This window comes from Lathamus discolor, chromosome 4, assembly GCF_037157495.1.
Source record: "Lathamus discolor isolate bLatDis1 chromosome 4, bLatDis1.hap1, whole genome shotgun sequence".
Classification (NCBI taxonomy): Eukaryota; Metazoa; Chordata; class Aves; order Psittaciformes; family Psittacidae; genus Lathamus; species Lathamus discolor.
This window is the reverse complement of record NC_088887.1, coordinates 125,903,361-125,926,199: the sequence shown is the minus strand read 5'-3', so window position 1 is coordinate 125,926,199 and position 22,839 is coordinate 125,903,361. Positions and strand designations below refer to the sequence as shown.

General features: G+C 48.8%; 1 protein-coding gene across 2 annotated transcripts in view; it reads left to right on the top strand.

Moving 5' to 3' along the window:
- The window catches only part of GDPD5 (glycerophosphodiester phosphodiesterase domain containing 5), a 176,241-nt gene that overhangs the window by 146,027 nt on the left and 7,375 nt on the right, over positions 1-22,839 (top strand). For both annotated transcript variants that reach the window (XM_065678917.1, XM_065678916.1), the window contains exons 9-14: positions 8,859-8,941; positions 11,981-12,131; positions 12,922-13,140; positions 14,945-15,102; positions 17,212-17,359; positions 21,663-21,745. In XM_065678917.1, the coding sequence (XP_065534989.1) occupies positions 8,859-8,941; positions 11,981-12,131; positions 12,922-13,140; positions 14,945-15,102; positions 17,212-17,359; positions 21,663-21,745 (842 nt within the window). The remainder of the gene's footprint in view (positions 1-8,858; positions 8,942-11,980; positions 12,132-12,921; positions 13,141-14,944; positions 15,103-17,211; positions 17,360-21,662; positions 21,746-22,839) is intronic.

Genomic DNA, 22,839 nt, shown 5'->3' with positions numbered 1-22,839 from the left:
TATTGTCCTTATGCTGAGAATAAGCCAAAACAAGGGTAGAAGGTAAAAGCTGGGACCGAATCTGAGATGGGAATGAGGAACTGTCATTTGTAGTTTGTAGTGACAGGACAAGGGGTAACGGGTTAAAACTTAAACAGAGGAAGTTTAGATTGGATCTAAGGAGGAAATTCTTTCCTGTGAGGGTGCTGAGGCACTGGAATGGGTTGCCCAGGGAGGTTGTGAGTGCTCCATCCCTGGCAGTGTTCAAGGCCAGGTTGGATGAAGCCTTGGGTGGGATGGTTTAGTGTGAGGTGTCCCTGCCCATGGCAGGGGGGTTGGAACTGGATGATCTTGAGGTCCTTTCCAACCCTAACTGTTCTATGATTCTGTGATTTGCCATTTAAAGTCTTCTCCCAAGTGTCTTTCTTCACGTGCTGCTTCAAGTTGAGGCATGTTGTCTTTGCTTTTGAGATCTGTAGGTGATGTCCAAAGTGTTGATTCCTGCCTGCTTTTAGGTTGTTGGTCCTATATACATTCCATATAAAAATCATTAGGCTCCTCATGATGACCTTTGATTTCAAATGGTAGGTAAATCACCCAAAGGATTAATGACAGCAAGGACTTAGTTGAGCAAGAGCTGCATCTATCTCCTTGGAAACCTTCATGAAGTGTGGAAACTCACATCCCATTAATGGGACCAGAAAGGTGGTGGTTGGTCCAAAACCTGTGGAAACCATTCAGACATGTCAGAGGCAAGAGCAGCTCTGGATTTCAGAGCTGGAGGCTACAAATAACGTCAAAATGAACTCTTTTGGCAAACCACACATACAGCTGGGTTTTGGCATGTCTTAACAGCAACGCATGCGGTGCTCATGCTCTTGAGCTTCTTCCTGCATGACACATGATGCCCATCTCCTTGCTGAGCGCAGACACTGTGCTGGGATGAGCATTTTCAGCCATGCTGACTCATTGGCTTTGCACAATTCCAGAGTGGAAAAGTACCCCTTGCAATAGGACAAAGTATGTTGGTGGGAAGCCAGCGTTTCATTGCGCTGAGGGTTGCCTGTTGGGTTATTGCATGGGAATGTGTTGCCTCAACAGGGAGCGTGTCCTGCTGTTCCTGGGAAAATTCCAGCAAATACGGCCTTGCACATGTGGAGTTCATAGAATCCCAGCCAGGTTTGGGTTGGAAGGGACCTTAAAGCTCATCCAGCTCCAACCCCTGCCCTGGGCAGGGACCCCTTCCACTGGAGCAGCTTGCTCCAAGCCCTTGTGTCCAACCTGGCCTTGAGCACTGCCAGGGATGGGGCAGCCACAGCTTCTCTGGGCACCCTGGGCCAGCGCCTCAGCACCCTCACAGGGAAGAGCTTCTGCCTAAGAGCTCAGCTCAGTCTCCCCTCGGGCAGGTTCAAGCCATTCCCCTTGGCCTGGCCCTACAGGCCCTTGTCCCAAGCCCCTCTCCAGGTTCCCTGCAGCCCCTTTAGGCACTGGAGCTGCTCTCAGGTCTCCCCTTCAGGAGCCTTCTCTTGTCCAGGCAAACCTCTTTTGCTTTTGGGACTTTTTTGACACCTGAACCAAAGCCTCCAATATACGTTGGTGTTCTCACAGAGACGCCTTTTTGTCATCTTGTGGTGCCTACTATAGATAGAAACAGTAATGAATACTTCTGGTTCAGATTGTGGCTTATTGGAGAGCTTTCAACTGTTGAAGAAGAACTGGTGGTTTCTTTCTGTCATTTGAGAGGGGATTTTCTTCTTGATGGTTTTGAGGGCCTTTATTTCATCTTATTTCGGGTGCCAAAACTTTGCTACCACCTCTTTGGGATGGCTTTGTTTGAGGGCTCTGAACGGCCTTGGTTTGTACAGCTTGTGCTGCTGAAAAGCATTTGGTTTGCTATGTATCTTGTGCACAGCCACCTATTAAAAATATGGCCAGTTAACCTGTCTGTTGGTCCAATCGATAGTAACAATTGCAATTAGCATCTTCTGTCAGACCTGGAGAAAGGCTCGTGTTCGTTGACATACAACTACCTAAGGTCAGGAAGTCTTTCATTAAGTCTAACTGCAGCTTTTTGTGTGTGCAGTGCAACAGTAATGTGTTATCTCCTGCATGGTGACATATCTGAAGGTGGCTACAAGGATGCTGGAGAGGGACACTTCATCAGGGACTGTAGGCATAGGACAAGGGGTGATGGGTTCAAACTGAAACAGGGGAAGTTCAGGTTGGAGATGAGGCAGAAGCTCTTCCCTGTGAGGGTGCTGAGGCGCTGGCACAGGGTGCCCAGAGAAGCTGTGGCTGCCCCATCCCTGGCAGTGCTCAAGGCCAGGTTGGACACAGGGGCTTGGAGCAAGCTGCTCCAGTGGAAGGGGTCCCTGCCCGTGGCAGGGGTTGGAACTGGGTGAGCTTTGGGATCCTTTCAACCCAAACCATTCTATGATTTTTGCTTATGAATTTATCCTGTTGTCCAAAGCAACCCTTTTTCATTTTCTCTTTTTGTGTTGTGCTCTTGTCACTTCCTTTTGGTCTGCTTGAGCTGTTCCCAGAAATGGTCGATGAGGATTTCCTCTAAAATACCTTGAATTCCTGGCGATTAAAGACATAGAATCATAGAATCACAGAATGGCTTGGGTTGGAAAGGACCTTAAATATCATCCAGTTCCAACCCCCCTGCCATGGGCAGGGACACCTCACACTAACCCATGGCACCCAAGGCTCTGTCCAACCTGGACTTGAACACTGCCAGGGATGGAGCATTCACAACTTCCTTGGGCATTAATGTCTCTTTGTCCCTCAAAAATAGGACCAACAAATGAATCTCTTCCCTTCTCCCTACACTCTGCTTATTTCACCAGATTTTGCCTAATTTTAGCTCTATTAACTGAGTACTATGTACTAGCTCATTTCTTCATTTTCGTTTTGACATGCAATACCGATACAACGATAATAGCATATTTCATTTTCTGTTTTAAGCAGTATTGTTATCACCTCATAGAGACCTGATATGATGGGACACTAATGCTGAAATCCAGCGTCCTGGCAGATCCCACCCCATACAGGGAACACCAAAGGGTGTCTTTTTATTGAAGGAAAGTTTAGTTTTCCAGGTGTTAACCCTGTGTTATCAGTCCAGTTATTGTCTCACGAGGAGATTGAGACTGGAAAGGAGAGATAAAGAACATGAGAACACTGAAAACGATGCTCATGTTCACAGAAAGATGAGAAAGCATCTTTAAAGCCTGTTGATGGAGCAAGCATCCAATCCTTTGGTGCAGCTCAGCGCACAATGCAGGGGAATGAATTCAGTTCTCCTGTGCAAGCGTCTTCGTTAGCATCCCCAACATGCAAATGATGCAGTGATTTGTGATGGTGGTTTCTGGAGGGCTGCCTAATTGAAGGAGAAACACAGTGTAGTGATGTCCACCTCTGGCAAGGCTACACTGCCTTACCTAGTACGCTGCTATAACCTTCATTAAGGAAGGTCCAAAGCTCTCGACTCCATTTGAACACACAATTGACTTCTAAGCAGACAAATAGTCAGAATGGGTTAATTCAGGGGTAGTTCTCTAGAAATCGCTTGCTGTGTCTCTGTGAGCAGGAAGAAATGAAAGTAACCTGAGTTTTGCAAGGGATGAGCCTATCAAACCAAGTGTGAACAGCCGCTAGAAACCCTGCGCAGGGTCTGTCTGGCTTTCAGTGAGTGTTAATGTGGTGTGTATAGGAGAGAGGTTTTGGGGTGAAATCCTTGCATCGTGTCCCGGGGCTGCCTTTACTTCAGCACGGGGTTACTTAAGTAATCGATTGCATCCGATCAGTGCACTGGTGCAAAACTAGGTATAGGTTTTAGACACTAGAATGTATTGTATCAAGGAGGAAACCTATAAAACAAACTGGAGGGAGCCAGAGAGTAATCTAAGCAGAAAAAAAGATGCATTTATTTATAGCTATTGCAGTTTTGCTGTGAAGCCCTTTAACAAAAGCTTAACACTCGGCAAGTAATTCCTGTGCCAGCAACTGTCCCACTTGGCTGCATCTCTGCTTAAAACATGCTGATTTGGGGCTTCACTCCCTCCTTCTTGTAGGGAAACAGGCTGGGGTGATGGAAATGCATCTCAGATTTTCCCTTGTCACAATAGGTTCATATTGCAGGGGATCTGAAACCCCGGCACAGAGAAATCCTGCCTCCAAAGTAGTGCCAGGAGAGCCTCTGGGAATAGGGACAGGGTTAAAACTGCTTTCCTTGCTTTCTGCTTGACCTTTACTAGGTTACTCACTCATTGGTGAGTGGCTTGTTCTGTCCCTTCAAGGCTAGGATTGACCAAGAGGCTTGGAAACCAGGGAGGGCAGCTTTCTGCATCAATGATGGACTCATTTGGAGATGCTATTATTTATATCAAGATAAGTGGCTCTGGCCAGGTTAGGAGCTTACCTACCACATGCTCACAAGAAGATGACGTCTTTGCCTGCGAGGCTTATATATAATCTACTTTTCAAAAGCTTCTGACACACAAGGAATCAGGCTGCATGTAATAGCATTGTGGTGTTATAGAGACTGCCCAGCACACACAGGGCATGGCGTTATGGAGAGCACTTCGGCTGACATCCGTGCTGTTTGCTGATTCGGAGCAGACAGAGATGTTCATCCATCTGTGATGCTCCTCACTTCCAGTAGTCTTGTGATGAAGATGAGCCAGATGTGGAAGTTTGCAGTTCAAGTGTGATGTCTAAACTCTCAATACAAGATCAGTGCTGTGTCATCAGAAATGGTCATAGACATGTACTGGACGTTTATGCAATTCATAGTTGAAGTTATATACATAAAATCCTAAAGGGGGAAAAAAGGGAACTTCAGGTACAATATAAACATATTATGTTTTATGTATAGCAGCTTTCCAATACCTAAAGGGGCTATAAGAGACCTGGAGAGGGGCTTTGGCCAAGGGCCTGTAGGGCCAGGCCAAGGGGAATGGCTTGAACCTGCCCGAGGGGAGACTGAGCTGAGCTCTTAGGCAGAAGCTCTTCCCTGTGAGGGTGCTGAGGCGCTGGCACAGGGTGCCCAGAGAAGCTGTGGCTGCCCCATCCCTGGCAGTGCTCAAGGCCAGGTTGGACACAGGGGCTTGGAGCAAGCTGCTCCAGTGGAAGGGGTCCCTGCCCGGGGCAGGGGTTGGAGCTGGAGGAGCTTTAAGCTCCCTTCAACCCAAACCGGGCTGGGATTCTGTGATGTTACAGCTTCAAAGTGTGTATTTCTATAGAACAGTTTCAAATGTTGTTTCCTCTGCTCAGCCACATTTTCAGCCCGGGTCTGGTCAGAGTTTTGTGGGTTTGTCTCTCATTTAGGGTTATATTCCTGGGAAAGGAATAGATGTGCCTCATATCTGAGCAGCCACACACAGCCCTAAATGGCATCCAGTTAAGTTTCACCCTTACTGAAGAGTGAAGCTTGGTCTGCAAGCTCTGTAGGGACTAGAGATGAGGCAGGAGTGGAATATTCCACTCCTGGGGCTGGGATCACTTTAACTCCATGGGGTTAAGCTCAGTAGCAACTGACTTGAGTGCTGAGGATGATGGGACTGTCATAGTGCACTCACTTTTAGAACTCAGTGGGTATCTCAGTTTTTAGCTCACTGCAGCCTGTATTACAGCGTTGCATGCATGAACATCACTACTATAGAATCATAGAATCATAGAATAGTCAGGGTTGGAAAGGACCTCAAGATTATCCAGTTGCAACCCCCTGCCATGGGCAGGGACACCTCACACTAAACCATCCCACCCAAGGCTTCATCCAAGCTGGCCTTGAACACCGCCAGAGATGGAGCACTCACAACCTCCCTGGGCAACCCATTCCAGTGCCTCAGCACCCTCGCAGTAAAGAATTTCCTCCTTAGATCCAATCTAAACTTCCCCTGTTTCAGTTTGAACCCGTTACCCCTTGTCCTGTCACTGCAGTCCCTGATGAAGAGTCCCTCCCCAGCATCCCTATAGGCCCCCTTCAGACACTGGAAGCTGCTCTGAGGTCCCCACGCAGCCTTCTCTTCTCCAGGCTGAACAGCCCCAACTTCCTCAGCCTCTCTTCATACGGGAGCTGCTCCAGCCCCTGCTCATATGGATCATAGGATCATATAATTAACTAGGCTGGAAAAGACCTGTAAGATCATCAAGTCATGTAAAGAAATGGTGCTCAGGCATTGGAACAGGCTGCCCAGGGCAGGGCTGCAGGCACCAGCCCTGCAAGGGTTCACACCCCGTGGAGACGAGGCCTCAGTGCCATGGGGCAGGGGTGGCCTTGGCAGTGATGGGAATGGTTGGACTGGATGAGCTTTTCCAACCTGGTCAATTCCATGATTCTATGGACTTGTGTTGCATCTACCCAGCATCGTCCTGACAGGCTGGTGGTCTTGTGTTGCCCTTTGGTTTCTGTAGCTCAGCTATCTGTTGTTTAAAGACTACTCACTTTATTGCCCTGTGATTGCTGCCGTCTCCGTAAGCAAACATTGAGCATTACTCTGTGGAGAGGGCATCACCTTGCCCTGTTATCCCGAAGGAACCTGAGCTACTTGAGAGGGGAAACCCAAGATGCTGAAAGCAACCCAAGGAGATAGAGCAAATGGGATGGGATCTTCAGATCTTTGTGGCTGCTGCTCCCTGCTGACAGCTCTGAGCATCGTGCAGATGCTGCAACAAGCTCTTTTAGCCCGACCTTGTGTGACCCGGCGCTGGGTTGTGCCAGTGTTGTGTGATGGGGGTGTTGACTCTGTCTTCACCTAGACAAGCCAGGCTTTGACTGGGAGCCTTTTTGGGAAGATAACGTGGTTCTGTGTCGCCTTGCAACAAACAGAAATGAACCAGTATTGATGGTGGCTTGAGCCAGAGGAATCGAGTGGAGAGATAGCGGAGCTATGCGAAGGTTGTTGCTGACATTTGGTCTGATGATTGTACCCTAAAGCTTCACTGACCCAAGCGCTGCAGGTGATCAGCTTATAAAAAACAAGCGATTTTTAGAGACACCTTAAACTCTGGAGGAGGTTTTTATTGTGCACCTTTCATGGTGTATTTAGGCCTTAGTTCTAATTATTCCTCTTCGGAACACCATAAAAATCATAGAATCATAGAACAGTTTGGGTTGGAAAGGACCTCAAGATCATCCAGTTCCAACCCCCCTGCCATGGGCAGGGACACCTCACACTAAACCATCCCACCCAAGGCTTCATCCAACCTGGCCTTGAACACTGCCAGGGATGCAGCACTCACAACCTCCCTGGGCAACTCATTCCAGTGCCTCACCACCCTAACAGGGAAGAATTTCCTCCTTAGATCCAATCTAAACTTCCCCTGTTTCAGTCTGAACCCGTCACCCCTTGTCCTGTCACTGCAGTCCCTGATGAAGAGTCCCTCCCCAGCATCCCTATAGGCCCCCTTCAGACACTGGAAACTGCTCTGAGGTCTCCATGCAGCTTCTCTGCTCCAGGCTGAACAGCCCCAACTTCCTCAGCCTGGCTCCATACAGGAGCTGCTCCAGCCCCTGCTCATCCTCGTGGCCTCCTCTGGACTTGTTCCAGCAGTTCCATGTCCTTTTTATGTTGAGGACCCCAGAACTGCACACAATGCTCCAGGTGAGGTCTCACCAGAGCAGAGCAGAGGGGCAGGATCACCTCCTTCGCCCTGCTGGTCACGCTCCTTTGGATGCAGCCCGGGATACGGTTGGCTTTCTGGGCTGCGAGCGCACACTGCTGATCATGGCTTGTGAATGCTCCTTGAGTCTTGATGGGAACCTACTGATGCTGGTGGTGCAGAGATGGCTGCTCTTGCAGGGGGGTTGGACTAGATGATCTTTTTAGGTCCCTTCCAACCCTTGGGATTCTGTGATTCTGTGGGGGGAAAATGGGGTTAGAGGTGCCCTAAGCCTGAAAGCAAATTGGAAACCAGAAAAGCTCTAAGACTAGCTTTATTTTGATGTGCTTGTGTTTCAGGGCAGAAAACTTGCCAGTTATTCCCTCCATACTTGTGGTCATTTGTATCTGGTGTGCCTGGTATCGGTTTATGGCTATTCTGGGGCTAGCTACTGTATTGGTTTGTAGAAAACCAAAGTGTGTTTATGCTGTGTTGCTTTTAAACAAACCCAAATCTTGTTACCATCTGCTCCATTGCACAGCATGAAATATGAGCTAAGTTCTGAGTCCTCATCCGTGATAGCCATAGGGATACATTTCCAAGGCTTAAAGCTATTTTTCTAGTTGCTAAACTAACTAGAACATTTGTTATTAGAGGAATGATCTGATTTTGAGACTGAGCAATAGATGACTTGATTGAATGAGTAGACGTGGAAATAAAACATGCCACGGAACCTTTGCTGTAGTTGTTCTCCATGGTATGGATAATACTCTGGTTTATGGGCTTTCTTCTTGCTATAGTGGTATTGTAATCACTGTTTATGTAGAAAAGTAGGAGAGTAAAGAACTGTTAAGGTATTTTAATAGCTCTAGATATAAACCATGGATGGAGAATTGGCATCACATTAACAACTGCTTCATGGGGATCTCCAGCAAGCCACTGTTTGGGAACCAGGCTGGTGAGAGAATCTCTCATACACTAATACTGCACCAGACTTTGAGCTCATGGGTTTCTGGTATTGGAGGTCATAATAGCTCTGCATTGAACTCTTTGTGTGAGAAGACCATCAATGGAGTTAAATGTGCTGGTCAGACTTCAGCAAGATGCAGTCCTGCCTGAGGGATGCTGGTAGTGTAACTGGCTGCTGTGGAGTCTGCAAACCAGGATTGTCTTGGCTCCCTAATCTCTCTAAATCTTCCTCTCAGCATCCACTACTTCATAAACTCTGCACTGACTGCTAATCTCTCGTTGTTTTTTATTTCTCCCCATAGTTGGCACCAGAAAACACTTTGATGTCCTTCCAGAAGGCAGTGGAGCAGAAGATGTATGGAGTCCAAGCTGATGTCGTACTGAGGTAAGCCAGTGTGCTCTTCAGACTGAGGCTCCCAGTGGATGGCTCAAACCACGCAGATGGGTCTTTCCTATCTGGTCTGTGTCTGGTTGCTGCTGCTTTTTCCCATTGGAAAGGGCTCTCATGGTGAACACCGCTAACTCCTAGTTGTGTCTCCATTTGTAATGCACAAAGGATGCTAATGGTTTCCTTGAGATGATGATTGAAGGTGAAGTTGTCCAGGTGGAAGAACCTGGATATCTTTGCCTTGAAACTCATCTTTGTTTGCAGGAAGACAAGGCCAATTTAGTGAGATTTAATGAGGGTTATTTCAAGATCTGTTCTTTGTTCCAGGAGTTTGATAATTCTTTAATACTCTCATTCCTTTTCTGAGCTGTGTTTTTCACATGATCTACATTGATGTGCAAGAGGGCATAAGTGGCACAAAGGGAGCTGTAATGCCTTATCTCGGTGATCACAGAATCCCAGACTGGTTTGGGTTGGAAAGGACCTTAAGATCCTGCAGTTCCAACCCTCTGCCATGGGCAGGGACACCTCGCACTAAACCATCCCACCCAAGGCTTCATCCAACCTGGCCTTGAACACTGCTAGGGATGGAGCATTCACAACCTCCCTGGGCAACCCATTCCAGTGCCTCAGCACCCTCACAGGAAAGAATTTCTTCCTTAGAGCCAATCTAAACTTCCCCTGTTTCAGTTTTAACCCATCACCCCTTGATCCCTCAGTTTCTCTCAGTTTCAGTTATAATCACAAGAAAGACTCAAAGCTCCTATTTTTCTCTGACCACTTTAGAGATTGATGGGAAGATCTTTTTTGCCTGGTGGAAGATGGGCTTCTGAAGGTTGAATGTTATGGGGCTTATTTTTATCTTTGCATAATTGTTTGAGAACAAGAACTAAAGTAATTTCTTCCCTCTTGGGAGCGGAAGGTCACTGTGGAAGGATGAAGTGTGAATCGGGATGTATGTGATGCAATTCCTGTTCTTTCCAAAGTTAGTTCATTAGCAGTTGTGAAGGGACATCTGCTTGACTGCCCAGACAAGCACTTCTCTCACGTGGCTGAATCAGTTGCTTCCATTAGCACGGGCCAAGGAGAAAAGTGGACTTTTGGGAGGAGGAGAGCTGGAAAAGCTCCAAGAGCTTTCCCTGTTGCCACTCATCAGCTATCCCAGAGGAGCACTCCAAGCATCCACAGCTTAATGCCCTTGATGGCCCAGTTATCTGAGGCCCTCTCAAAGAGAACTCTATAAAAAGAGGACTCCATTGACCTTCAGACCAAAAAGTGAGTTATCCATAGAGCTGGAAGCAGCTTTGGGAATGGTTTGTGGCACAAGACCTATTGCTCTCCTTATCCCGTTGAGAGATGCTCTTTGTGTCTGGGTCTGGATGGGTCCAGGGTATCCCTCCTGGGATGTCTCCGTGTCCTTTGCCATGGGCGAGCCACTTGGACATGCACTCAGACCCATCACATCCTGCTCCTTACCTGTTACAGACCCTAAACTGGGTGGCCCTGGTTATAAAGCCAACTTTCCTTCAAGCAGCAGCACAGTATCCCTGTGTGTTCCTCTCATCCTCTACCTCCCCTCACATCTCTTCTTCTAAAGCTCTGATTTCTGTCTCTGAAGTACTTTTAGCAAATCTGTGCCTGTAATAGGTTGTGGTTAGACTTGAGTAGTGCTGAGTGACTCTGTAAAGGGAAGGATTAGAAAGGAAGGGAGCAAATGTGAAGTGCCCCCATAGATTTTCCACGCTGCGGTTAAAGCGTAACAGTATCTGACGATGCTCTGCTAGGAGATGTTAAGACTTGAGCTCCTATCTCCCTTAAACACTCCACACTTTTAATTCTGCAGTTGCTTAGCTTATTTCCTTCTTTTTAACTGTATTTATTAAAGCCCCTTGTGACTGCAGCAGTGCAGCGTGCTGCTGAGCATGGTATTGCTGTGTCAGCGTGGTGCTTTGGGTTGGGGAGGAAGTCGTTGGCACAGTGCATGCTAGAAATAGCAAAGATGCCAGTGACCTTTGTGATAGGGGACTTCTGCAGGCAATGGTGAAGCAGAGGCAGCATTTGCTCCGTCATCTACAAGTGATGTTGTCCCTCTGGCTCTGGGAGTGAGTGCTGTGACTTGGCTCCTCATTCAGATGGGGTTTGTACTGAAAGCTCATCTCATTCCCAGACCTTATCTGAATCTTCCAGGATGAAGATGGGTTCCTTGCTTAGGAAATGTCCTTGTAATCAGGCTGGGTTTATCCTGATTTCTGAGTGCAGACAACCATCCCCTGCCCTGGATAGAAACCATCACTGCCCTATGTGGTGTTATCACTGATTCAATCACTGAAAATGGAGTGGAAGAAAGCTTAAAGAGCTCTTTTGGCTTCCCAGAAGCATTTTTAAGCCATCTGCACGGCATATAGACCACAGGACATGCATTTGGCTCTTTAGTCCCAGCTGAAAGGTGGGATTTCTTTCAGATGCATGGACTTGTGTGAGCGTGGCTGCTTCCTGAAACCCATTTTCAACTGGGAATAGGCACTTTCAGAACAATTTTGGTAGCTTGGAACCCTTGCATCTTGCTGAAAGCCTGCCACCACTTTGTTCTCTGTACTCTGGGAGCCTCTGAAATCTTTCTCATTATCTACTATTAGCAATTTGGGAATAGTTTGGGAGTGTGTCTGTGCAAGCAGGGTATGGAAAACCTCTGATATTGGGAGCCACAGATCCTGCAGAAAGCTTTGGCTTATGTGAGTGTTCAGAGTGGATGTTCTTGTCCAAGCTACAAGAGTTTGGCACTCTAGTAGCCATCTAGAGATGGATGGGGTCAGTTAATGCACGAATGACTGCAAACACCTAGCAAGTATCTAAGAGGCTTTTCCCTCTGGGTGGATATTGAGGTTGCTGGGGATGCGTTAAGCTGGTTGAGGTCTTCACAATGATTGTGATGCGAAGCTGTGCAAGAAACTGGAGTGGGAACAGGCATTTGTCTAGTACCGTGTACATGGTTGTGTCTTCTGGCCTTGTAATAGGGCCTTCTGCCTGTCTTTGCAGCTATGATGGAGTGCCATTTCTGATGCACGACAAGACACTCAGGAGAACAACGAACGTGGAGGAAGTGTTTCCAGAGCGGGCCTACGAGCACTCCTCCATGTTCAACTGGACCGACCTGGAAAAGCTCAATGCTGGAGAGTGGTTCCTGCGGGTGCGTACGGCCATGGAGAGGGTGTCCTGGAGCCAAGCACCATAGAATCCCTGACTGGTTTGGGATGGAAGGGACCTTGAAGCTCGGGGGTTGGAACTGGATGAGCTTTAAGGTCCCTTCCGATTGTAAGCTTGAGCATGGCTTGCTGAGGCATTGCTGCAGGTACTGGTTTTCTATGCCTGCTTGGACTTGCTTGGGTTCTTGCTCGGTGGAAGCCTGAATGGCTTCATCGCCATTCTGAGCTGAGCTGATCTGGAGGTGTGATGGGGATGTCTATGTGGTACATTGCACAGAAACTTGCACATGTGGTTGTGGGAATGCAGGGAAACTGCTCCTCGCCAAAAGAGAAGAGCCAAAGCATCCTCTGGAAGGATACTTTTTGGGATGCGCTTTGATGTTGATGTTCCTGAATGTCCTTAAGTCAGGAGCCCATCTCTTCTAACAGCCCTTAGCTGCTCTCTGGTCACTTGGTGACTGTGAACATGGTGTGAGAAAGTACAGTTTTAGTTCACTACCATGGAAAATGACATTACTTGCCCTATAGCTCTGCTCCTCCTCTGGAAATGGGGTGACCTGTCCAGAACACCTTGCTTTCAGCAAGGATCTGCCACTTCTCCTTACGTAGGGGAACTAAGGCGCAGAGAAACACTTGAGCAAGCTGCAATATGATCACCAACAGTAGCTGTCCCTGTGCCCCAGTGTTGCTAAGGTGGGGTAGAAAAGGGTCTTCACCTGTATCGGAGTAGTGTGGAGTTCATGGCACTAACACTGGGATGTGCTTTGCTTCCAGAACGACCCTTTCTGGACGGCCGGGTCTCTCTCAAGGTCTGACTACTTGGAAGCTGCCAACCAGTCGGTCTGCAAGCTGGCGGATATGCTGGAGGTGATCAAGGACAACACATCGCTCATCCTGAACTTCCAGAACTTGCCATCAGCTCATCCCTACTACAGCACTTACATCAACATCACCCTGGAAACCATCCTGGCATCGGGAATTCGGCAGCAGGCTGTGAGTTCCGTGAGGCTGGGAATGGTCCCAAAATTGCCCTCCTTATGGGTTTCCCTGAATCCTTGAGTGTCTTCATTTGGGTGTCAAATCTGGTGGGAGCCATTTTGGAGATGGTTTGGAGGTGGTTTAGTGTGAGGTGTCCCTGCCCATGGCAGGGGGGTTGGAACTGGATGATCTTGAGGTCCTTTCCAACCCAAACCATTCTATGATTCTATGACTTAATGGGAAATGCCACCCTGTGCCAGGAAGTCATGTTGGAAAAGGCTGCGACTCCAGGCTGGTGGCCCTAGAGCCTGGGGTTACCGTGGACCTCTGAAAGCTACCCAAGGTGACTGCTGATGCAGCAGTATACCCTGGTAGTGAGAAGCCTTGATAGCATGTTGTACTCATGTTAGTATAGCTGGTAGATGGAGGGAAGTGGCTATTCCCCTTACTCAACAATCATGTGTTCAATGTGGGGCTTGCTAATACATGGCAGATAAGCTGGGGTGAGACCTACAGAGGCCACCAGCCGGGTTAGGGGGCTGGACGTAGCAAGAAGCACTGAGGGAACTGAGTCTCTTCATCCTGGAAAAGACAAGACTTTGAAGTCTTTGGGTCTCTCCAGCACCAGCAAGGAGGTTGTTGAGAAGCTGGACTGAAGCTCTTCACTGAGCTGCGTGTCAGGATGGAAGGCAGTGGTCATAAACTGGAATGGGAGGTGTTCCTGCTGCATATAAGGAAACGAGCTTTCCCTGTGAGGGCAGGCAAGTGTTGAGAGGGGCCCTGAAAGACCCAACTAGACATTAGCTGGATAATAGGAAGATGCTCTTCCCTGTGAGGGTGCTGAGGCGCTGGCACAGGGTGCCCAGAGAAGCTGTGGCTGCCCCATCCCTGGCAGTGCTCAAGGCCAGGTTGGACACAGGGGCTTGGAGCAAGCTGCTCCAGTGGAAGGGGTCCCTGCCCATGGCAGGGGTTGGAGCTGGAGGAGCTTTAAGGTCCCTTCAACCCAACCTATTCCATGATGATTCTATGAAGAGTGTCACTGGATTATTAAACAAGCAATGCAGTGCTCAGTGGTTCTACAGGGATCATCAGGTTGGGCCCAGCCTCTGCACGGCACAAGCCATAGAATCATAGAATCAGAACAGTTTGGGTTGGAAAGGACCTTAAGATCATCCAGTTCCAACCCTCCTGCCATGGGCAGGGACACCTCACACTAAACCATGGCACCCAAGGCTCTGTCCAACCTGGCCTTGAACACTGACACTGCCCAGCTTGGTTCCTGCATCCACTTCACATCCGTCAGCTGAGCTTGTGAGCAGTAATTCATTTGACACACTTTCAAAGCATGGCATGAACTTAGAGACATTCTTGCCCTGGGCTGCAGTAGACATAGACCCTGATAAAAGAGGGTGGGGAAAACTAGTTGTAACCACGGGGTTATGAAAGGTTTCTCTTGTGCATCCTGTCTACACTGTCAATTTTAGCCTCGTGTCCTTAGTTCTCTTTGTGCTCTGAACTGGACAGGAAAAGCAGGATTTAAGGATGCTCCATGTCTCGTCATGAGCTCTTGGTGCAATCCCTTCATACCTCAACCCTTTTTACCTCTAAGTGAGTTTTGCACATCCTTTGTGCTCAAGAATAAACCTGAAACGCGTTTGATTAAAGATGTGGGGGCTGTCATTGTCTCCTACACATTTGTCTGACAAACGAGGCAGTCCCTCCTATGATTTAGCTTCTGGCTTGGTGTAAACTGGCTGCCTGCGATGCTGCCTCGTGCGAAGAGCTTTGTGAACCACCCCTCCCATGCTCTGTGTTGCAGGTGATGTGGCTGCCGGACACGGAGAGGCAGCTGGTCAGACACATAGCACCGGGCTTCCAGCAGACTTCTGGCCTCAAGCTGGATGCAGAGCGCATGAGGGAGAAGGGCATCGTCAAGCTCAACCTGCGCTACACCAAGGTCACGAATGAGGATGTCAGGTACAGCCCTCTGGTGGGATAGCCTGTGTGCTCCGCAGTGGGTGTTCACAGCTCTGAGCATCCTCCTGCATCCCTGGGCCCCGCAGCATCTTCTCTGCTCATCTCAGGCTGTTTTATCTGCGCAGAGGTATCTCTTTTCAGATGGATTTGCTGTTGAAAGCTTGAGCTGTGCAAGCTTGTCCCTACCCATCACCTAGAATGTTCCTAGGAGCTGATTCTAATTCATTATGTGATGATCCTGTTTGAAATAAAACATGGGAATTGTCTGGTTCTTATTACCCTGTCAGCTCTGGGGAAAAGTGAAGGCTTTTCACACCAAGTACCTCCAAGTGCTGTTTCATCCTCATTAGCTCTGACCTTTGCTTGTCTTCACCTGCTCCAGAGTTACTATCACAGCATCTTGGTTAGTCCGAAGGCTGGGTAAGCTTTCAGGAATTTCTTATCGTGGATTATCCATCCATTTCATTACTGTCCTGTGGCATCTATTGAGACTGCTCCAGTCTCCTCTTTAAAGAGATTGGCACATTGTGGGGTTCCTCCAAATATCTCCAAAGGAGATGGTTTATTTGGGAGCACGTTTGGGCTGGAAGTAGGGAAGAGCTGAGCCTGCAGCTGTTCGGGTGTGTGGTCCTATCCAGTGTCACCCAGTGGTGTTTCCCCATGGCTGCCAGCAACCAGTCCAGTTTCACACCCTTAAAACTAATGCTGTGCTTTAACTGCAGGATAGTGCCTGCCTGGTTTTCATCCTATCTCATGGAAAGGACTATATTGAGGGGCTGGAGTGGGGCCAGAGAAGGGAATGGAGCTGGGGCAGGGCCTGGAGCCCAAGTGTGATGGGGAACGGCTGAGGGACCTGGGGGGTTCAGATGGAGAAGAGAAGGCTCAGGGGGGACCTGATGGCTCCCTACAAGTGCCTGCCAGGAGGATGGAGCCAGGAGGGGCTGGGCTCTGCTCCCAAGGAACAAGGGATGGGACAAGAGGAACCGGCCTCAAGCTGCACCAGGGCAGGTTTAGATGGAGCTGAGGAACAATTCCTGCCCCAGAGGGTGCTCAGGCATTGGAACAGGCTGCCCAGGGCAGGGCTGCAGGCACCGGCCCTGCAAGGGTTCACACCCCGTGGAGACGAGGCCTCAGTGCCATGGGGCAGGGGTGGCCTTGGCAGTGCTGGGAATGGGATGGATTTGATGAACTTAAAGAGCTTTTCCAACCTGGTTGATTCTGTGATTCTGAAGGCCTTGTGGTGTCCATCAGCATCCCTGCAGTCCTGCAGCACAAACCAGAGTGAGCTCTACAAGCCCTGGTTTAACACAGTTCTTTCAATCCCCCAGCCATCAGCCTCTGGATGGAACATTCCTACAACCACCCTTGAGCATCTCTTAGCCTTTGGAACAGCTTGATCATATTGTGAGCAGTGAGATGTCCTCGTCTTGTACAGTGCCCTTCCACCTCCATGTGCTTTGCTGATATTAAATTGCAAGGATTAATCTCTGTGCTGCCCATGTGAGGGAGATTAGTGATGCTTCTGCTGCATAGAGAGGGAGACAGAGTAATTAATGCAAATCGTATGGGTACAAGGAGTCCACTGTCAGCGCTTGGTTGGCTGCTGACAGCTCCTGTGCTGCAGCTTGTGGCTTCAGCTGCTTGGCAAATGACCTCAGGAAGCTGGAAACGCTGCAACTGTCCCCAAAGCAAGGGCATGGAAGTTGTGGGAATTGATGTTGGAAACACGTCTGTCGGTTTTTAAGGAAGCAAATTGCCAATGAAGTGTTACAGGTATCTGAGCCAGATGTGGATTTTACATCAACGTGATGAGGCGCTTGGTACACGAACGCGCTGCTCCATCATTCATAAGGAAGTATCTGCTGGTTTGTGGCTTGGGTTGGAGAGCATCCAAGTGGTGAAGAAACCTCTCAAGTTCAAACCATTTGCTTGCAGTGGCGTTGGGTTGTTTATGAAGTGGCTCTGCTCTGTTATAAACCTATTCCAAGCAATTCAAATCCAGTACATCTGTGATAACAGCGGTGGCTGATGGCAACTGCTCTACTTCAGAGACGAGGGTCTGATGTTTGCTGGGGGACTCACATCTCACCATTGTCTGTCTCCCGGCAGGGACTACACCATGGCAAACCTGAGTGTGAATCTCTACACTGTGAATGAGCCCTGGCTGTACTCCATCCTGTGGTGTGCCGGTGTCCAGTCGGTCACCTCCGACAGCTCCCACATCCTTCGCAAGGTGCCTTTCCCCACCTGGCTGATGGTAAGAATGATGGAGGGGATGCAGTGGAGGGGTGTAAAGGTGGTCACTGACCTCTGCAGCCACATCCCCGTTGGGTTTGTTCAGAAAGGTTTGGTTGGGTTCAGTGTGCTTTTGTGCTTGAACGTTCCCCCTCTGCATGCTTGAACCTCAAGGTGGTAACAGATCGTGCTCCTCTTCCGCAATCCTTTCCATCCGATGGCCTCGTACAGGGTTTGGGTGGGATTCTTGGAGATTGTGTTGCACGTCCCGTTTAACCCACGCGATTTTTCCATTTGCTCCTGATGGAAAAGCATCTTTGCAGGTGTGCTGAGCAGCAGTTATCAGTATATATTGCAGCAGAATCGGATGTAGTGGTGAACCAGCAAAGCTGGCTTCTGCGTCTTGGTGAGGCTGAAAAACTAGCTTTTTACATGTTTTTTAATACCAAATGAGGCCAAGTCTTACCTCTGGCTACCCCACTGCTGGACAAGGGAAAACCAGAGACCAAAGACCCATAACATTGCCAGTAAATGCTCTGAAAACACCCCTAGCACTTTGGGTCTCTGAACCAAAACAAGCGTTCATGTTGGACAGGAGGGAGAATGATGGAATAGTTGCATCAAAGCATTCCTAAAACAACAGCTCAGCTGCAGAGGAGTAAGTGTGGGTGATGGAGGGGATATTTTCTGCTGACAGATCCTATCTGGGGTAGGACACGAGGCTGCTCTGGCAAATCTGCTTGGAAAAGAGGAGAACAAGATGACCATGAGGATGGTTTAATGTTCATAGAATCACAGAATAGTTTGGGTTAGAAAGGACCTCAAGATCATCCAGTTCCAACTCCCTGCCATGGGCAGGGACACCTCACACTAAACCATCCCACACAAGGCTTCATCCAACCTGGCCTTGAACACTGCCAGGGATGGAGCACTCACAACCTCCCTGGGCAACCCATTCCAGTGCCTCACCACCCTCACAGGAAAGAATTTCCTCCTTAGATCCAATCTAAACTTCCCCTGTTTCAGTTTGAACCCGTTACCCCTTGTCCTGTCACTGCAGTCCCTGATGAAGAGTCCCTCCCCAGCATCCCTATAGGTCCCCTTCAGACACTGGAAGCTGCTCTGAGGTCCCCACACAGCTTCTCTTCTCCAGGCTGAACAGCCCCAACTTCCTCAGCCTGTCTTCATACAGGAGCTGCTCCAGCCCCTGCTCATCCTCGTGGCCTCCTCTGGCCTTGTTCCAGCAGTTCCATGTCCTTTTTATGTTGAGGACCCCAGAACTGCACACAATGCTCCAGGTGAGGTCTCACAGGAGCAGAGCAGAGGGGCAGGATCACCTCCTTCGCCCTGCTGGTCACGCTCCTTTTGATGCAGCCCAGGATACGGTTGCTTTCTGGGCTGCGAGCGCACACTGCCGGCAAATGTTGATGAGCTATGTGCATCTTTAGCTGGAGGGAGGATCACAAGGTGGTGAACATCTATGTGTGATGTTCAGCTTAACCTACTGCTTGTGTCTGACTCCACGAACTCACACTGGTGTGCGCTGAACCTGGAGGTTGGAAATGGTTTTATAAAGGCTGAATCTGTTAGCAGCAGAGATTATCCTGATCTGAATGGTGCTGCTGCAAACATCTGTTCTCCACCACAGCTGGCAGCCTCATTGAGGATGCTTGGAACCCTCGTCGAAGGGGTTTCGCACCAGCTCATCCCTCAGCTGCAACTGCGCACTCCTACATCGCCAGCAGCACAAAGATCCCTTGATTTCCTGCACATCGAAGTGCCTGGGTGCTGTAATGTAACCAACTTTACCATCTGAGCCACTTCCATATGGGACATGGCTTGGGAGCTGGAGCAGAGCATTGCTCCTGCCAGGCTTTGTATGCCCAGTGCCCTCGGGGGCTTTGTTGAGCTTTATCACCAGCTGAACAGTGCAAAGCTGTTGTGCTTCATTCACCCAGGGGCCATTTGCAATGGCAAAAGTACATTTAACTTGTGTTGCAGTTAAACAAAAGGGAAAATTGAAGCAAAAGTGTCTCTCTACCCTTTATTCTTGATGGAAAGCTGCTGGCAACAAGAGAGCGTCAAACATGGTGTTAGAGGAGGGCTTTGTAAAGCTTGAGCTGGAGTTCAGCCCCCAGTCTGATGTTCTTAAAGCAAGTACCCAACATGGGACCCTCTCTGAGAGTCTCTCAGAGCTAGGGTTTGGGTTGCTCTCTGCCCACTTGCACTGAATTGATGATGGGTTTGATGGGTTGCAAAGGTGAGGATTACAGAAGTAGGACTTACATTGGGTAAAGCTTATAAAAGCCCCAACGTAATCCCCCTGGAACAGCCTTGTTTAAAGAAGAGGAAGTGCAGGATTCCAGATATATTATGCTATATATTCCAGATATAATATATGTTGTATTCCAAATATAACAGGTTCCAGAGCAGGTCTTGCTTTGGATGGAGCAGGACACGTTGCCTCCTCAATAGGTGTTTGCTGACCTGTGCTCCCTCTGCAGGACCAGGGAGGGATCTGCTCCCTGGGCGCTCTCAATAGTGATGTGTGCGGGGTGAATGTCTTTGGAATAATGTGATTTTCCTCTTCTGATCACCTTGAAATCCCCTTTTTGTCACTTAGAAAACCTCGATTTGGTACCAAAACCTTCTAACTTTGAGATTTCTGCAGGACTTTAGAAGGTATATATGGAACACCTCTTATCAGATGTTGGAGGCTGCCCAGCTAACTCATGTCTGCCTATTACTTGGGGTATGTCATAGGAAACCCAATTCCTGCCCCTTTAGAAAACCTGCTGTTTGGGCTCTTGAGTTGTGAAATACCAGTGGTTTCATAAATGAAAGATGCAGATGGGTAGATTTTGTTCTAACTTAAAACTCCGGAGCTTTCATTCAGCATAGTTCTGATGGCACTTTCCTGCCTAGAAAATGTCAGGAGACATCAGTTTTGTGTCTGCTCATCTTAATAGATCCAATAAATGTAATGTTTAATGTCACCCTTCTGTAACTCAGCTGGAAAATACACATATTAAATCTCCATCAGCGGCACTGGCTAATTAAACCGTTGTCATGCTAATTCCATGGTGCACTTCCATAGGATAGATTGAGACACACAAAGATTCACTGAGGGGGGAAAAAACCCACACTGATCTCTGCTGGGAGACAGACGTAGAGGAGTTGATGGCTCCCAACTGGTTCTATCCACATCACACTGCCATTGTGTGAATCCATCTTTATGCATTATGTATTCTGTGTCTGTGCTGAAATATTACTGTGTGCTTTAATGGTGGTGGTGGTTATGATGGATCTGTCGGTAACCTTTTCCTGGCTGGGAATAGTTCAGGTTTGGGATAGGAGAAATTCATTAGCATCACTCTCATGGTACCGCATCACCCGTGTGCTGGGCTGCACCCCCAGAGCGTGAGCAGCAGCCCAGGGAGGGGATCCTGCCCCTCTGCTGTGCTCTGGGGAGAACCCCCCTGCAGCCCTGATCCAGCTCTGGGGCAGCAGCACAAGAGGGACGTGGAGCTGCTGGAGCGAGGCCAGAGGAGGCCATGGAGCTGCTGTGAGGGCTGGAGCAGCTCTGCTCTGGAGCCAGGCTGAGAGAGCTGGGCTGGGGCAGCCTGGACAAGAGAAGGCTCCTGAAGGGGAGACCTGAGAGCAGCTCCAGTGCCTAAAGGGGCTGCAGGAAAGCTGGAGAGGGGCTTGGGCCAAGGGCCTGTAGGGCCAGGGCAAGGGGAATGGCTTGAACCTGCCCGAGGGGAGACTGAGCTGAGCTCTTAGGCAGAAGCTCTTCATTGAGAGGGTGCTCAGGCATTGGAACAGGCTGCCCAGGGCAGGGCTGCAGGCACTGTCCCTGCAAGGGTTTACACCCCGTGGAGACGAGGCCTCAGTGCCATGGGGCAGTGGTGGCCTTGGCAGTGCTGGGAATGGTTGGACTGGATGAGCTTAAAGGGCTTTTCCAGCCTGGTCGTCTCTCTGGTTCAATGTGCACTGTCTGTATGAATCTCTGTTTTCCCACAGACTTCAGTTTCCCAACAGCATCTTACCCTCACCTCAAGCAACAGCTGAGATAGAAACTTTGAGCCCTCCAAGATCTTCAAGAAAATGTCAGCACATGAAAGGAGGGAGCATTTAAAACTGTTCCTGTTTGTGGCTTTTCCTGATAACATCGGTTTTAGATGATGCATTTTAGAAATGTCATAAACGTTGTGATTTGTATCTGCAGCTCTTTCTGCCCTGGTGGTAACTTCACCATTGTGTGGTCTGCCTCTGATTGAACAAACCAGAAGGCTCAAGTTCTGCCTCTGTTCTTTGTCTTCCAGCCTCCAGACGAGTACCGCCTGATCTGGATCACATCTGATCTCATTTCATTTATCATAATTGTAGGAGTTTTTATATTCCAGAAGTAAGTAGCATCGTTGCGGCTCGATTGTCGTGTTATTGGTGACATGTGCTTTTGTTCAGAGCATGGGGTGGAGGTGGGAGAGAGGAGCAGCGTGCTCCAAAGGTGCTTGGATTGCAACAGCAGGGAAGCTCTTTGTTACGACCCCCTACAATGACTGCAAACTGTAATTCCATTTCTGAGATGTGGCATTGAATTGGATGTAGCTGCTACTTTGTGAAGAGAGATCTCAAGGTAGTTGTGGTAGAAACTTTGCTTTACTCGTAAATGCTTGTGGGAGAGAAACGAAATGCTTGTGGGAGAGAAACGAAATGCTTTAGGGTAATAGACATTGAGAAAGAGATTAAAATGTATTAAAGGAAGAGTCATAGAATCACAGAATGGTTTGGGTTGGAAAGGACCTTAAGATCGTCCAGTTCCAACCCCCTGCCATGGGCAGGGACACCTCACACTAAACCATGGCACCCAGGGTTCTGTCCAGCCTGGCCTTGAGCACTGCCAGGGATGGGGCAGCCACAGCTTCTCTGGGCACCCTGTGCCAGCGCCTCAGCACCCTCACAGGGAAGAGCTTCTGCCTTATCTCCAACCTGAACTTCCCCTGTTTCGCTTTGAACCCATCACCCCTTGTCCTATAGCTCCAGTCCCTGATGAAGAGGTGATGTTCTGGGATTCCACCATTATAGTCTTCAAAACCAACATGCTATAATTTTCTTAAATCAGTTTGTTCCTGTTTGCACCAAGAAATACAAATATGATTTAGCAAATCAAGTCAGTTGCTTAGTTTGATGCCTGGAGAAAGTCCCTCCATTTTCCATAGAAAAGGGACAGCAAGGATTTGATGGGGGCGTTGCAGAAGCCTCTCTGTTAGCCAGGGTCCCTTGAAAACAAACGCGGAGCATGAAGCCTAGAGGCAGAACAAGTTCAGACCCTGATAAATCAGGAGGAGGTAAATCAACTTCCTAATAACAGAGGTGGCAAAGCTGCTCTCCTCCTGATTGCACCGGAGGAGTCCACAGTGTCCTACCAGTGCTGTGCCTTTTCTCCTAGGGAGGCATTTTAGCTGTCAATGGTGACGGGGTAATAACCCTCTCTGGGAA